The sequence below is a fragment of the Macaca mulatta genome, chromosome 13, assembly GCF_049350105.2.
Source record: "Macaca mulatta isolate MMU2019108-1 chromosome 13, T2T-MMU8v2.0, whole genome shotgun sequence".
NCBI lineage: Eukaryota > Metazoa > Chordata > Mammalia > Primates > Cercopithecidae > Macaca > Macaca mulatta.
In genome coordinates this window covers 96,641,915-96,657,205 of record NC_133418.1, presented here as the reverse complement: position 1 = coordinate 96,657,205, position 15,291 = coordinate 96,641,915, and the positions used below count along the sequence as shown (strand labels likewise).

General features: G+C 49.0%; 1 protein-coding gene and 1 long non-coding RNA gene across 26 annotated transcripts in view; one reads left to right on the top strand and one right to left on the bottom strand.

Annotated features, from left to right (window-relative positions):
* LOC114671746 (uncharacterized) overlaps window positions 1-10,427 on the bottom strand; it is a 28,040-nt gene extending 17,613 nt beyond the window's left edge. Inside the window, exon 1 of the long non-coding RNA XR_013402910.1 lies at window positions 10,252-10,427. This is a non-coding gene — a long non-coding RNA (uncharacterized LOC114671746). The remainder of the gene's footprint in view (window positions 1-10,251) is intronic.
* The window catches only part of BABAM2 (BRISC and BRCA1 A complex member 2), a 456,851-nt gene extending 442,083 nt beyond the window's left edge, over window positions 1-14,768 (top strand). For 11 of the 25 annotated variants that reach the window (XR_013402902.1, XR_013402895.1, XR_013402901.1 and 8 more), the window contains 2 exons: window positions 3,338-3,511; window positions 14,318-14,768. Coding sequence is in view for 15 of the 25 variants with exons in the window: in XM_077959851.1 (XP_077815977.1) it covers window positions 3,338-3,497 (160 nt within the window). In the remaining 10 variants the exon portion in view is untranslated. Of the gene's footprint in view, window positions 1-3,291; window positions 3,512-13,764 lie in introns of all 25 variants that reach the window. The other 14 variants (XR_003721805.2, XR_013402896.1, XR_013402900.1 and 11 more) reach the window with 4 other exon arrangements.
* Window positions 14,769-15,291: the final 523 nt, after the last annotated feature.

Sequence of the window (15,291 nt, the reverse complement as noted above, 5' to 3'; positions counted from 1 at the left end):
GAACCACATGGGCCCGTGAGAGGGAGGTCGAGGTCATCCCTTTGGTCTCTTGTCATCACAGTCATAATTCTGCTGAAAAGCTACACGATGCAGGTCCCTAGATCAGAGCTAACAGCACCAGTCAATACCTGCAGACACACAGAGCTACCAGAGACAGGGCCATTTAGGGGGTTTTGTAGAACAAATGTAGGTGCAATGGGGATTGGCAGTAAGTAGCCCTCGAAATTCATGACTGAGCTGTTGGCAGCTCTAGGAAAGGTTTAATGGGGGAGACTAAAATACTGCCACAATGAGGTTTGGGATGGGAGAGTGCATGAAATCAAAAAATTTTAGAAATTATTTCTCTTACTCCCTTACTGCATAGATGAGAAAACAGAGCAGTTACTCACCATTATACGGCAGAGCCAGGGACAGAACCCAAAGCTCCCGACTCAGTGGACAGTACACTTTCCACTGGAAATCATGGTGGCGTGGGAAGAATGTGCCCTTTGGAGTCAAACAGCTCTGGATTCCTAACTAGCATTGCCACCTATTAGCTGTGTGATCTTAGAAAAGTTACTTTGGGCCAGGCATGGTGGCTCACACCTATAATTTCAGAACTTTGGAAGGCTAAGGCAGGAGGATCACATGAGCTCAGGAGTTTGAGACCAGCCTAGGCAACATAGTGAGACCCGTAACATAGTGAAACCCCATCTCTTTAAAAAAAAAAAAAAAAAAAAAAAATTAATTAGCTGGGCATGGTGGTGCACTCCTATAGTCCTAGCTACTCGGGAGGCTGAGGCAGGAGGATCACTTGAGCCTTGGAGGTCGAGGCTGCAGTGAGCCAATATCGCACCACCACACTCCAGCCTGGGTGACAGAGTGCAGAGAGAGAGACCTTAATCTCAAAAAAGAAAAGAAAACTTACTTTCCATCTCTGGTCATAGATTTATTTTTGGCAAAAATAGAATCACCTGTCTGGTAGTAGGCCTGTTAGAAGGAGTAAATATAAAATAATATACATGAAAACAAGTAGCATGATATCTGGCATGTAGTAGTTGCCTCCCTTTCCTTATACTCATGGCTTCCAGCCTTTTTTTTTTTAACCACAATCCACAAGATATTTTACATTTGAATCCAGTATATATAACTAAAACAAAAGTGCCACATACAGTGCACCCTGATTTTATTTCACTTTATTTTAATGCTGCTCAGAACCCACGAAATGGATTTTGCAACCCACTGTTTGAACAAGCCTACTTCACACCACGTGTGGGTATCATTCATCCAGGTTGCATATATGCCCTTCCTTTCCTTCCCTCCCTCTCTCTCTGTACCTGGAGCCTGGGGCCACAGAGCTACCTGCTGTCAGCACGTGCAGGGCCCGTGCTGGTGCAGTGTGGAGTGAGCCCTGCGGCCCAGCCAGAGCAAGTGCATCTCCTCCTCCTGTGCTTCTCCCCAGCCTCTCTACTGCATGATTGCAGAAGACTCCTAAGGCCCCTCCAGCCAGACATTCTGCTCCCTGCCAGCCTGCATGGAACTTCCCCACACCCTACCCCAGCAGAGCCCACCTGAAGTTCCTGCTGTGAGGATTACTCTTGTTACCAAAGGCCACTGTCTCTAGAAGGCCACTGTACCCCAGCAGGGAGTGGAGTTTGGACACCCTCTCCCATTGAGTACTTTCTTCTTTGGGAATTGCTGCTTTTCTGTCTGAAGCCCAGAGAGCCAGGTGTCTGGGGGTGTGATTTTAGCTGTCAGGGGGATGAGGGTGAAGAGAGGAGGGACCATGGCCATCTTGCTGCCCCTCCCCCACATCCTCAAACACCCAGCCAGGGGGGTGAATGTCCCAGAGTTCTGGGTGACCAAAATCTGTGCCCAAAAGCCAGCATGCAGGGACTGAGCACCTGTGGAAGCCATGAGCTCTGGCCTCTGGATGCTGAGATCTGGTGGAAGAAACTGAACTTATAACCAGGCAAATAACACTTCAAAGCCCTAGAGAGCGTCAGGGGAGGGAAGGTTAGTGGCCCCAAGGAGTTGGTCTCCTAAGTGTTCCTCAGGCCCTCCTTTGGGAGTCTGGTACTTTGCTGTGGAGGCTGATGCCTGGCTGTGCCGCGCACAAACCTCGGAGCACTGTCCCAGCTGGGGTGTGACTTGGGGCCTGGACCCACATTCCAGGGTCAGCTCTGCTGGGTCCCTGGGCACTTCCTCTTTGAGGGCCACCCTTTGGTTTTTCACCTTTCGATGACTAAGAAGTGGAGGGTAATCTGTGACCTTGGTGGTGACTCACCACCATCGGACAGGTGGCCCACTTCTCCCCGCAGGTGAGCTGCGTGAGTAGCCCTCCTCCTGGCTGGGACTGTGGCGAGCTCCCTGCACCCCAGGCAGCCACGTGGCCATCAGCACATCATGGCCTGTGCTGAGTGCCTGCTCCTACAGCCCTGGGCAGAGTGAGCAGAGAACTCACTATCTGGGCACACCAGGCAGGTGCAGATGGGGAGACAAGATAAATCCAGGGCTGGGGCTCTTCTCTGGGTTCCCAGGCCCCAGGCAGCAGCGCATTCCTTAGCCCCCCACACCCACCACCTGGCCTCGTTCCCAGCCCCGGCCCAGCCAGGTGCACCCATCCTCCCAGCCTTTCTCAGTGCCACACAGCCATTCCTGCCTCTCATCAAGCAGGGTATGATGGGCACGGCAGTCCGAGAGGGAGGGGGATGGAGAGGACTGGCTCACACTCCTCCTACTAGCTCTGGGGCCTCAGGTCAACCCCCTGGGCAAACAGGCATTCATTTAGCACCAAATTGACATTCACCTGCTAGGAGCTTCTGACAAGGTGAGCACCAAGGGCACTAAGGGTGAACCATCCCCAAATTCTGCCCTCTAGGCACTTACAGGGATGACGTATGCTAACGTATCATTAGGATATGCAGTGCCACAGGAACCATCCTAACCTCCCGCCCTTAGTCTCCCCTTCTCCTTCCCTGTAATGTTTGACCTCGGTGGTTTCCTTTTTCCTTCTATTACAACGTTCTGTCATTCTAAAGTATATCTTAAGTAAGCTAAATGCTTGCATTTGAGAAATATTTATTGAGCTGGTGTGTGTTGGACACTATATTCCAGGCTGGGGATGCAAAGATGGATGAATATGACCCATGGGCCTTGCCCTCATGGAGCTTCTCCCAGGGTGTGAGAGAATAGTTGGTATGTGTAGATGCGTGCACACATCTGCGATGAACACCAGAGAAGGAAGCTGGTCCCATGGCCGGCGGAGGCTCAGGAGCCCATTAGGACTACCCTGTCCCTCCCTCCATTTAGCCAGCTGGCCCTCCCTTCTCCTCCTCCTTCTCATCTGCTGCACCAGGGGATGCCAAGGGAGCAGAGATGCCTGCAGCCCGTGGGAGCAAGTCCTGGCCTTTGCAGTTGCAAAAACTGGCTGCAAGCTGCTCCAGCCCCAGAGGAACTGGCCAAGCTCCAGAGGGCCTCCTTGGAGGGCCTCAGAGGGAGAGAGAACTGCTCAGTAATTTTGATCACTTTGGTAAGTATTTAAAAATACCCTGTGATTTAGCAGGAACCAGAATCCATCCCAATACTTTGATGTCTAGAAATGGATTTCAGTCAGTTGTTGTTGAAGTCCTCCTAAAACGGCATTTGATTTAATTCAACACATACTGAGACCACAGTCAGCCTTCTCGCAGGCGAGGAAGCCGAGCTGTATAAATTGTAGTCTAGACACCAATCTAAACATCTCAAACACAAGGCAGACATAGCTCAGCCCGAGGTTAGAGGCCCAGCGTGCTGTGGAATCAAGTAGAGGGGAGATTGATTGCAGCTGAGGGCAAGGGCCTCTGCCTGAAGCTGTGAGCATGTGATACTGTGTTCTCGCTGCGATATCAAGCCTTTGCATCTCAAGTTTGTTAATTTCCTTGTTTTGCAAGCTTAGACCCCCTGAAAACAAACCAGGCATGCTCAGGGGTTGGCGCATTTAGCAAGACTGACTGTGTAGGTGAGCCATTTACAAGCACTTGTTTGTTCCTAAAGCCCACACCCGAGAGCCAGGCTGCCATTGCCCCAGGCATAATTACAAAACAAGCTACCATCGTGCCAGTCACTCACTCACCAAGGCACCCAGTTGGATGGCAGTTGTCACAGGGGCCTTTGGAGGGTTAGGGGGTAAGGGCATTGAAACAGAAGCAGGTCTCTTTGTAGCCAGCCTGTTGTGAGGATGACCCTTTGACACGAGGCCCTTTGACACGAGGCGAGTAACCCCAAGTGAGTCAGAATTTACAGTGGCGGTTCAGGACAATAAGGACAAGGCAAGACCACGAGGCATGATTAGCAGGACTTGTCTTACACTATTTACAGGACTGCTTTGATTTTCAGACCACAATCGGTTTTCACATGACTGATTAAAAACATGTGCCAGTTGAAGTCACAGCTGCAGAAGAAAACTGGAAAAAGCAATGAGCCTTAGATGTTGGAACTTGCCTCTATTTGCAAAAATGACCTCTGACTTGATTTATGCCCTTGATTTCCTGACAGTGAGGGCTGTGTCCCTGAACCACTTCTCCTACCACACCCCACCCTACCACCACATTGGCCTGACTCTAGCAAACATCATGAGGCTCATCTTACAATTACCCAAAGAAAAGCATTTTTGAATTCCAGAATTCAAGTCCTGTTTTGGAAGAAGGCAACTGTTAGGCTCTTGCAAAATAAAAAGTTCCAAGTAAAGGAGGCTAACAGCAGCAAGACCACAGGGTCTCATCCACGGGGCCAGGCTCTAGTGGCACTGGGGTTGGAGTGATATTGGCAGGCATCTTAACTACACTTGTTAAGCTTCTGTTTTCTCACCTGCAAAATGGGGAGCATGACCCCTGCCACACCCGGTAGTGTTGCAAGAATCACCTGTGCAAAGCTTAACTGCCTTAGGTGCTCTCTCCCTGCCCCCAGAGTCCCCAGCCTCTTTGGATTGTATATTCTGTTTTTGTTTTCATTTATTTAAAGCTATATTGATTCAGTTTGTCAGCTGTCTATTTTATGGATTTTTATTCTTTTGAAAAGATCTATTGAATCAATAGAGCACTATAATTCCAGTAGGAAAGAACCCTTTTGATGAGACTTCATTGAACAAAAGTTCCTATTGGCCTCAACCCCAAGGCCTCTGAGCCTTTCCCTGATGGCTCCCTGTCTTCACTTTCTTCCGTCTTCCTAGACCCCTTCTCTAGAAGCCAACTGTTATGTCATTTTCCAGGCATTACCCTCTGATTACTTAATGCTTCCTGAGCCAGAGGGCAGAGGGGTGGCCGAGAGGAACAGGCCTTCATGTCCCCCCCAAAACTGTCTATGGCACTTTTTGCTTGGGGCTCTGCAGTGTTCACTAACCCTGCCCCATTTGTATAAAACTATGCAGATAAAAACTATCCTATGCAGATAAAAGCTGTCCAATAATAACCCAACTGCTCCCACCACCTTTACAGCATTACCACCTCCTACTGAAACTTGCCATGTATCAGGCCCTGGACTTGGTACCTGATACGTATTTCCATTCTCCTCACCACCTCCCTGAAAAGAGGTGCTAGTCAATAAAAAATGATAAAGGGGCTTTCACCACTGACCCCGCAGAAATACAAACAACCATCAGAGAATACTATAAACACCTCTGTGCAAATAAGCTAGAAAATCTAGATGAAATGAATAAATTCCTGGACACACACCGCCTCCCAAGACTGAACCAGGAAGAAGTTGAATCCCTGAATAGACCAATAACAAGTTCTGAAATTGAGGCAGTAATAAATAGCCTACAAACCAAAAAAAGCCCAGGACCAGATGGATTTACAGCTGAATTCTACCAGAGGTACCAAGAGGAGCTGGTACCGTTTCTTCTGAAACTATTCCGAACAATTGAAAAGGAGGGACTTTTCCGTAACTCATTTTATGAGGGCAGCATTGTCCTGATACCAAAACCTGACAGATACAACAAAAAAAGAAAACTTCAGGCCAGTACCCCTGATGAACATCAGTGCAAAAATCCTCAATAAAATACTGGCAAACTGAATCCAGCAGCACATCAAAAACCTTATCCACCACAATCAAGTCGGCTTCATCCCCAGGATGCAAGGCTGGTTCAACATATGCAAATCAGTAAACATAATTCATCACATAAATAGAACTAAAGACAAAAACCACATGATTATCTCAATAGATGCAGAAAAGGCCTTCAATAAAATTCAACATCCCTTCATGTTAAAAACTCTCAATAAACTAGGTATTGATGGAACATACCTCAAAATAATAAGAGCCATTTATGACAAACCCACAGCCAATATCATATACTGAACAGGCAAAAGCTGGAAGCATTCCCAGCACAAGGCAAGGATGCCCTCCCTCACCACTCCTATTCAACATAGTATTGGAAGTTCTGGCCAGAGAAATAAGGCAAAAGGAAGAAATAAAGGTTATTCAATAGGAAGAGAGTAAGTCAAACGGTCTCTGTTTGCAGATGCCATGATTTTATATCTAGAAAACCCCATTGTCTCAGCCCAAAAGTTTCTTAAGCTGATAAGCAACTTCAGCAAAATCTCAGGATACAAAATCAATGTGCAAAAATCACAAGCATTCTTATACACCAACAGTAGACAAGCAGAGAGCCAAATCATGAATGAACTCCCATTCACAGTTGCTACAAAGAGAATGAAATACCTAGGAATACAACTTACAAGGTGTGTGAAGGACCTCTTCAAGGAGAACTACAAACTACTGCTCAAGGAAGTCAGAGAGGACACAAACAAATGGAAAAACATTCCAAGCTCATGGATAGGAAGAATCAATATCACGAAAATAGCCATACTGCCCAAAGCACTTTATAGATTCAATGCTTTTTCCCATTAAGCTACCATTGACATTCTTCACAGAATTTTAAAAAGACTACATTAAAATTCATGTGGAACTAAAAAAGAGCCCATATAGCCAAGACAATCCTAAGCAAAAAGAACAAAGTAGCATCACGCTACCTAACTTCAAACTATACTACAGTAACCAAAACGACATGGTACCGGTACAAAAACAGACACATAAACCAAGGGAACAGAACGGAGATCTCAGAAATAAGACCGCACATTTACAACCATCTGATTTTCGACAAACATGACAAAAACAAGCAATGGGGAAAGGATTCTCTATTTAATAAATGGTGCTGGGAAAACTGGCTAGCCATATGCGGAAAATTGAAACTGGACCCCTTCCTTACACCTTATACAAAAATTAACTCAAGATGGATTAAAGATTTAACTATAAAACCCAAAACTATAAAAATCCTAGAAGAAAATCTGGGCAATACCACTCAGGAAATAGGCATGGGCAAAGACTTCATGACAAAAACATCAAAAGCAATTGCAACAAAAGCAAAAATTGACTAATGGGATCTAATTAAACTAAAGAGCTTCTGCACAGCAAAAGAAACTGTCTTCAAAATGAACAGACAACCTACAGAATGGGAGAAAAATTTTGCAATCTATCCATCTGACAAAAGTGTAATATGCAAATCTACAAGGAACTTAAATTTATAGGAAAAAAACAACTCCATTAAAAAGTGGGCAAAGGACATGAACAGACACTATTCAAAAGAAGACAGTTATGCAGCCAAGAAACATATGAAAAAATATCAACATCACTGATCATTAGAGAAACACAAAACCACAATGAGATACCATCTCATGCCAAGCAGAATGGCGATTATTAAAAAGTCAAGAAACAACAGATGCCAGCAAGGCTGTGGAGAAATATGAACGCTTTTACACTGTTGGTGGGAATGTAAATTAGTTTGGCCATTGTGGAAGACAGTGTGGCAATTCCTCAAAGACCTAGAACCAGAAATATCATTTGACCCAGCAATCCCATTACTGGGCATATGCCCAAAGGAATATAAATCATTCTCTTTTAAAGATACATGCATGCATATGTTCATTGCAGTACTATTCACAATAGCAAAGACATGGAATCAACCCAATCCATCAATGATAGACTGGGTACAGAAAATGTGGTACACATACACCATGGAATACTATGCAGCCATAAAAAGGAATGAGATCATGTCTTTTGCAGGGACATGGTTTGAGCTAGAAGCCATTATCCTCACATGTTCTCACTGATAAGTGGGAGCTGAACAATGAGAACACATGGACACAGGGAGGAGAACATCACACACTGGAGCCTACTGGTGGGTGGCAGGGTGGGAGGGAGAGCTTCAGGATAAATAGCTAATGCCTGCAGGGCTTAATACCTAGGTGCTGGGTTGAGAGGCGCAGCAAACCATCGTGGCACACTTTTATTATGTAACAAACCTACACGTCCTGAACGTGGATCCTGGAACTTCTTTTAAAAAAAAGAGAAGAGGTACTAGTGTCTGAATTTAATAGATGAAGAATCAAGACACAAAAGGGTTAAGTGGCTTGCTCAAGATCACATGGATGATATCTCAGACCATAACTGGGTGGTCATAAGATCATTAAGTAGAAAGCGTCCTGTTACAGGTGAGGAAATGGAGTCCCAGTTCTGGATGACACAATGAGCCAGGGCCCAGGCTAGAGCTGTGAGTCCTCTGCCTCCTAGTGCAGTGCTCTTTCCACTTCCCCCACTGCCTTCCTTTTATGATGCATGTTGTCCTGGACAGAAGGAGAGCTGTTTGAGGACCGGGCCAACCAACACCCTGCTCTTGGCAGCTGGAGCCATGTGATTCCTAAATACCCCTCTAGGAAGAGCTGCAGCGTCATCCCTGATCAAGCCCTGACCAAATCCGCACACCACACACAAGGAGTACACCTGGCAGGTTTGGGGGGCAGAAGACAGGCAAGGGCTGGAGGTGCCTCTGACTGCAGTTTGTCCTTTGATGCCACAAGGATGCCACAAGCAGCTCTAGACTGGATTGCAAAAGACACACAGTGTCCCATGACTTTGGCTAAGTGTCCAAGCCTGAGATTGGCCATCTCTGCCTGCAATTGCCAGCTCAGTGTGATCAGTGAGGAGGGAGGACCTGATCCAAGGAGCCTCGGGAAAGGCTGAACTGAGGGCAAGGACCCTAGACCTCTCACAGGTTGCCCGCTTCTGCACACACACGTTCTTCTGGCTGTTTCCACGGACTCAGACTCAGAGCCTCTTCCCTTTGGCCCCAGCGGGTACTCATGGTAATAGTTGATGTTTACTGATCATCTCTTATGCCACGTACCATGCCAAATGCTTACTCAGACCATCTCATCCACTTCTCACAAGAACCCTTTAAGGTAGGCACAGTTTTCCCACCTTTTAGATGAAGAAACTAAAGCTGCAGTCACTTGCCCTCATCAACGAGTAAGGAGCGTGGCCAGGCCTCGAGCCCAGTCTGCCTGGCTCCAGAGCCCGCCCCGCACAGGCTGCCCTCACCTTCCACAGCCCACCAGCCTTAGGACCCTCAGTTAACAGCACTCTGCTTTGTAGATGAGGGAGCTGAAGTCCAGAACAGATTTACCCTGGGCCCTAGGCCCACAAAAGTAGACCCCCTGACTCCTGACCCTGTTGCCTCCACCATGCTGTGCCTGTGGGCTGAAGCCTGGGCCAGCCCTACTTCTGCTGTGAATTCATGGAAAACCTACCCAGTCCTTACGTTTTCTTCTCCTAACTGAGACTCCTGGGTTGGACTGAGTTGTAATTTTATGAAACCCTGAGCAGTGAGACTGAGATCAGTGAAGACGGCCCGAACCTCATTTTGCCCTCAGGCATATTGAGCTCTAATTCCATCTAAAAATAAATTCCCTTCCAGTGTGCATTCAGTGAGGAGCTTGACACTCAGGGCCCTCTCCTGTGGGCCCACTTGGCCAGTTAATGGGGAGGTAAGGAGACCTCACTATCCCCTAGAACACGCTTACACTTTTAAAGCTTACTACATACTTTGTCTCTGGGTCGAAGGTTTTTCAAAGATGACAGATACCTCTTGCCATTAGCAATCTGTACTCTGGGCAGCTCTCCATTTTCTCTGATAAAAAGTGAAATAAGTGAAAACAGTGTTTTTAAAATCTATAAATGGGTGGGAGCCAGTTGTCATTTTCCCTTTCCTTCTCCTCCCCCTCCCTTAACTGACTTAATGAGGATCCAAGTTGAGAAGCACTCACTGAAAACAGCTGGTAGCATCATGCCTTTAAATAGCCCTCGCCACGCTTCCCCTTGGCAGCACGCAGTTGGCCCTGGCAGGGAAAGCCCAGGACAGAACAGGAAACTTTAGAACTTTCTGAAAAGAAAAAAGCTTGCCTTTCAAATGTGCTCCCTCTTGCCAAGACCTTTTTGTGTAAGGAGCTTGCAATGTTGTAGCCCCTTCCCCTAGTAGTTTCCAAGGAAAATCTGAGCTGATGAGGCTTGCCTTGGGACCCAGTGTGACTCTGGGCCTGGGGAGGTAGGTGGAGAGCTCCCCGGACCCGACCCCTGCCCAGCTCAGGCCAGCACCCAGGGCAGCAGTGGTTCCAGCACCATCTGCTCATCCGGCACCTGTGGGGGCTACAGAGCAGCTCAGCTGCAGCCTCTCCCCTTGATGTTCGTAGCTGTAAGGTCGGGGAAGTTGGCGTCCTCACCTCTAACTTGGGGCACATTCGGCCCTCCCTGAAAGTGGTACTGGGATGGGCCAGACTCCGCAGTGCACATCAGGTCACAGAATCCATGCAGCAGAGGTTGGTGGCAGCCTGTCGATCTCAGACCCTCTGGAGAAGTGGGGCCACAAGACTCTCTCTAGCCGCATTTCCATGTGCTGGGAAAATAGCAGCAGGTGAAACATAGGAGGGAATAAGTGGCCCTCACGTCTGGGTGGCAGCCAACAGTTGATTGTCTCCTCCCACACATTGTCCCATGCGAGTGTGGCATCAGGTGGCCTTATCACTCCTACTCTTCGTAAGAGAACAGTGCCCAGGGCTTCTCCTGCCCTCCCCGGCCTCACCTAGGTCTAGAGCTCTTCCACATCACAGCTCCTCTTTTGCGTTAAGGGTGACTGTGGCATGGTGCCGTTAATGGATAAGGACTCTGAGGTCCTGAGGGCCAGAGGAGGTGGCGGTTTGGCGGGCTCAGGGCTGTGTTGATCACAAGCGGATGGAAGAGGGTGCTTTATCTTTCTTACTGTTGACAAAGTTTGAAATTTGAGAATGGACTGAAGTGTTCTTCCTCAGTACCTAAATGCTGTACCTGTTGTCTTTCTGGGGTTGCTCTCTCTCCCACCTTCTTTTTTTCATTTTTTTCTTTTTCTTTTTTTTTTTTTTTTTTTTTTTTTTGAGACAGAGTCTCGTTCTGCCGCCCAGGCTGGAGTGCCATGGCATGGGCGTGACCTTGGCTCACTGCAACCTCTGCCTCCCGGGTTCAAGCAATTCTCCTGCCTCAGCTTCCCAAGTAGCTGGGACTACAAGCACCCACCACCACACCCGGCTAATTTTTGTAATTTTAGTAGAGATGGGGTTTCACCATGTTGGCCAGGCCTGGTGGTCACTGGGAGCAGGATGTGCTCCTGCTTTCCAGGGGCTGGCAGATAAGACCTGTGCGTGTGAGACAAGTGCCCCGGAAGAAGCACGGACAGTGCAGGGAGAGGACCTCCTGGGGACCAGGGAAGACTTGATGGAAGCAAGGGTATTTGTCCTGAGCATGAATAAGCCCAGAGGTGGTAAATGGCACGTGTGAGGAAGAGCAGGTAGTCAGATGAGAAGAAGGGAGAGGGAGTAGATCCGAGGCTCATATCCTGGACCGTGGCCGGCTTAGGGGGCCTGTAACATCCCCGAGTTGCAGTGTGGGGAGGTCTTACCTGCAGTTTCTCTGAGGAGAGGATCCTTAACTTTCTTAGCTTCTCAAAGGGTTGCATGATCTCAAAAAACATGATAGAGGAACAGAATAGATTGTCTTCTTAATGACTTGGAGCCAGATAGTGAGAGTCATTGAATGCCAGGCTGAGAATTTGGAGGACATTAAGGTCTTGCTCAGGAAAGGGACAGAGACTCACACTGTAAGAGAATCAATGTAGCTGCAAACAAAGTCAAAGGAGGCCTCATGTCCAGGGGAGAAGCAGCTTCTGCAGCAGTGCCATCAAAAGATAAGACAGGAGCTATGGGAGTCACTACGGATGGAGGGACTTAGCGGCAGGAGCCTTGAGGATGAATTCGCCATAGGGGTTTAGGGAGAATGGAAACTGGTTCAGAAGGAAACTGAAGGTTCTGTTACAGAAAACCAAATTGGTCAGAGCATTTTCAGATCCATGAAAGTGATGAAAACATCCATGTGGAACACTGGTGTGAGTTACAGAGTGACAGGTGGGGGGTCCCACAGGTGGTTGGAGACGTGGGACTGGAAGTTTGAGGGGAGGGAGGGCTGGGCTAGCGGTGCTGCAGGCCCAGGAGTTCCCACCTTGCTCTGCATGACCCCAAGGACGATGGCGCCTGGGAGTGCCGAAGGAGGGGCAGGGAGAGGTAGAGAGAGGCAGGACAGCTGTGGCACCACACGTCACAGAAGTCACAGGGAAAGGGAGCTTCCAGAGAGAGGAGCTGCCATTTCAGTGCTGCAGAGGCCATGGTGGAGGCCTGCACTGAGAAAGAGCCAGAGCATTCCAAGGCCAGATTGGATAGAGGGCTGCAGTTGACTTGAAGGGGGCGGGCAGCTGGTGGCACCAGCCGCTGCATTTGCTCTGCTCCAGAGACGACTCCAGAGCCTGTCGGATTGCGTGGGGCTCTTTGCCCTGCGGCACAGGAACCCCGGTGAGTGCTCGTGCTCCTGAGCAGTTTTCTGTTCTCTTCTCACTGCTGCCGTGAATCCGCCTCCTGCCCTTGGGTTAGCTTCTCCACTGCAGATTTGCTGCTTCTGATCTCCTGGGAGCTGGGAGCCGGTACAGCCAGGCTCAGTAGGACCAGATCCTAAATAAAATGGACTGTGGGAGGCTCCCTGTGGGTGAGGCGATGAAGCCTTTGCAATGATGAGGGTGACAGCTCTTGGTGGCCCTGCCTGGTTCTCGCCACTGCTCTGAGGTGAGATTCCTGGACACGTAAGGTGTCACTGTGATTGTGTGGGTGTCGGTGGGGCGGGGCTAGAAGGCAAGCCTGGTGACCAGGAGCACGGGTGCCCACCTCCTTCCTCTGCAGCCCCTCCCTTCTCCTCCCCTCCCTTTTCTCCCTCACCTCTCAACTGACAGCACGCTGCTGCTGGGAATGCCCCTCCGCTGCCTCTTCCCTGCTGCCCAGACTGCGGACTGCGGCCTGCGGGACTGCCCTTGGTGCCCTGATGTGGGGTCACCCATATGTCCATCTCCTCCACACTGCAGTCTCCCACGTGGCGGGTCCCATGGCTGGGCCACCCCGCCACGCCTGATGCCTTGTACGGTGCCTGACACAGTGTGGGCTCGGCGGGTGCACATCTGAGGTAGAACGTGGCCCTGCTTCCACAGATTAGAAACTGGGATGCCGAAAAGGCCAAATGGGCTGCCTCTGGTCCTGCCACCCCTCTTCCGCTGACTGGGAAGGTTCTCTTAACACCCAGCCTAGCTTCTTTCCAGTAGACCAGACTGCATATGCGTTTGGAAATAAATGGAGACCATGAATCATTTAGAAATTATTAGGGCTGGGTGTGGTGGCTCAGGCCTATAATCCCAGCACTTTGGGAGGCCGAGGCAGGAGGATCCCTTGAAGCCAGGAGTTTGAGACCAGTCTGGGTAATGTAACAAGACCCTGTCTCTACAAAAAAGTGAAAAAAAATTGCTGACGTGGTAGCACACGCCTATAGTCCTAACTACTTGGGTGGCTGAGGCAGGAGGATCACTTGCGTCTAGGAGGTCAAAGCTACAGTGTGCTATGGTTGGACCACTGAACTCCAGCCTGGCTCACAGAGTGAGGCCCTGTCTCTAAAAAAATAGAATGTGTTAAAAAGCTTATCAGACCCTTTGTCTTTATGAAGTCAAAGGTCCAACTGAGTGGAAAAGGCAACCTTCCTGATACTTCAGATCTCTAAATGACTATGTGGTTCAATTGCACACACACTGTCTTGTAGCTTGGACCAGGCCCTTGTCTTTGTCCTGAAAAAAGGCGGCAGGACCTGAGTGCAGGTATCTCATAGGAATTGGCAGCCAGGAGGGCGCATGTACAGGCCCTTTGAATATTCCTGAGAGATATCACAGTAGTGAACTGCGTGCACCTCCTTGGAAAAATCCGAAGGGCTTTGCCTCAGCAGAGAAGGCAAATCCAGCCCAACATGCATGAACAATAAATAACAACTGTTCTGAGTTAGCTTGAAAGCTCCGAGTTGCACTTTTTTTCAAGTTGTTTGTGCTAACCACAATTTTTTTTCTCCCCTTGTTTCCCACCAGGGCTTATTTCAAAACCTTTGTCCCTCAGTTCCAGGAGGCAGCGTTTGCCAATGGAAAGCTCTAGGAAACACCAGTCTTGAGAGGTGGCCAGCCAGACTGCCTGTCCACATGCGTGTCAGCACACACAGCCGCTTCCTGGAAGCCGCCTGGCATGTCTTCACGGCAGCGTTTTGCTCACACAGCAGCTTTGCACACCCCAGGCAGCCCCGACTGCTGAAATCCAACTGGAGCTGGCTGGTGGTCCCTGGATCCTAGAGCCCTTCACTTCGGGTTCCTCCCTCTTTCTTGCCTCTATTTCTTAGTTGGAAGAAATAAACTCACAAATTATGGTGCAGTAATTTTCCGGGGAAAGTAAAGCATCAGGAATGCCCACACCTTTCTTCCAAAGCCTTTGTCTCTGAGACCTCTTAAGTTTTAAGATTAAATGCCCCTCGCCGTTTTTCCTCTGAAACTAGTGTCTTCCCTGTGTGTGTGCATGTGTGTTTCATACCTCAGCATTTCCTATCTGCGCAGTCCTCCACTGTGAGAAGGAGTTACTTGAGTCAGTCTGACCAACCCGCTGGGTTTCAGCCACTCACCCAGCCTGGCCAAAAGCTGTTGCTCAATGACAAATGGGTTCTAGCACACACACCCCCACCCCTGGCCATCCATACCCTCCAGCCCCCTGTGTGGGCACCTTGTGCTCAGGCCAGCTCCACACAGTAGGTAGTCATTCAAGTTTGCTGAGTGCACCAAGGGCTCTGTCCTTCCCATTCTCCCCTCTCCGTCCCCTCTCCCTAGGCTGATGGGAGAGTCCTTTGGGCCTCTGCAGCTCTGTGTGAATTATACACAAAGACAAAGCTTGGGTGTCGTGGGTTATCACGGGAATGTGTCTGCTTTCCGGGCTCGGGGCCTGGCGGCTGTGCAGCCAGCCAGGAACGGAGCTGGGGAAGATAGCCTGAGCAGACACCATCTTCCCTGAACTTACTGATCCT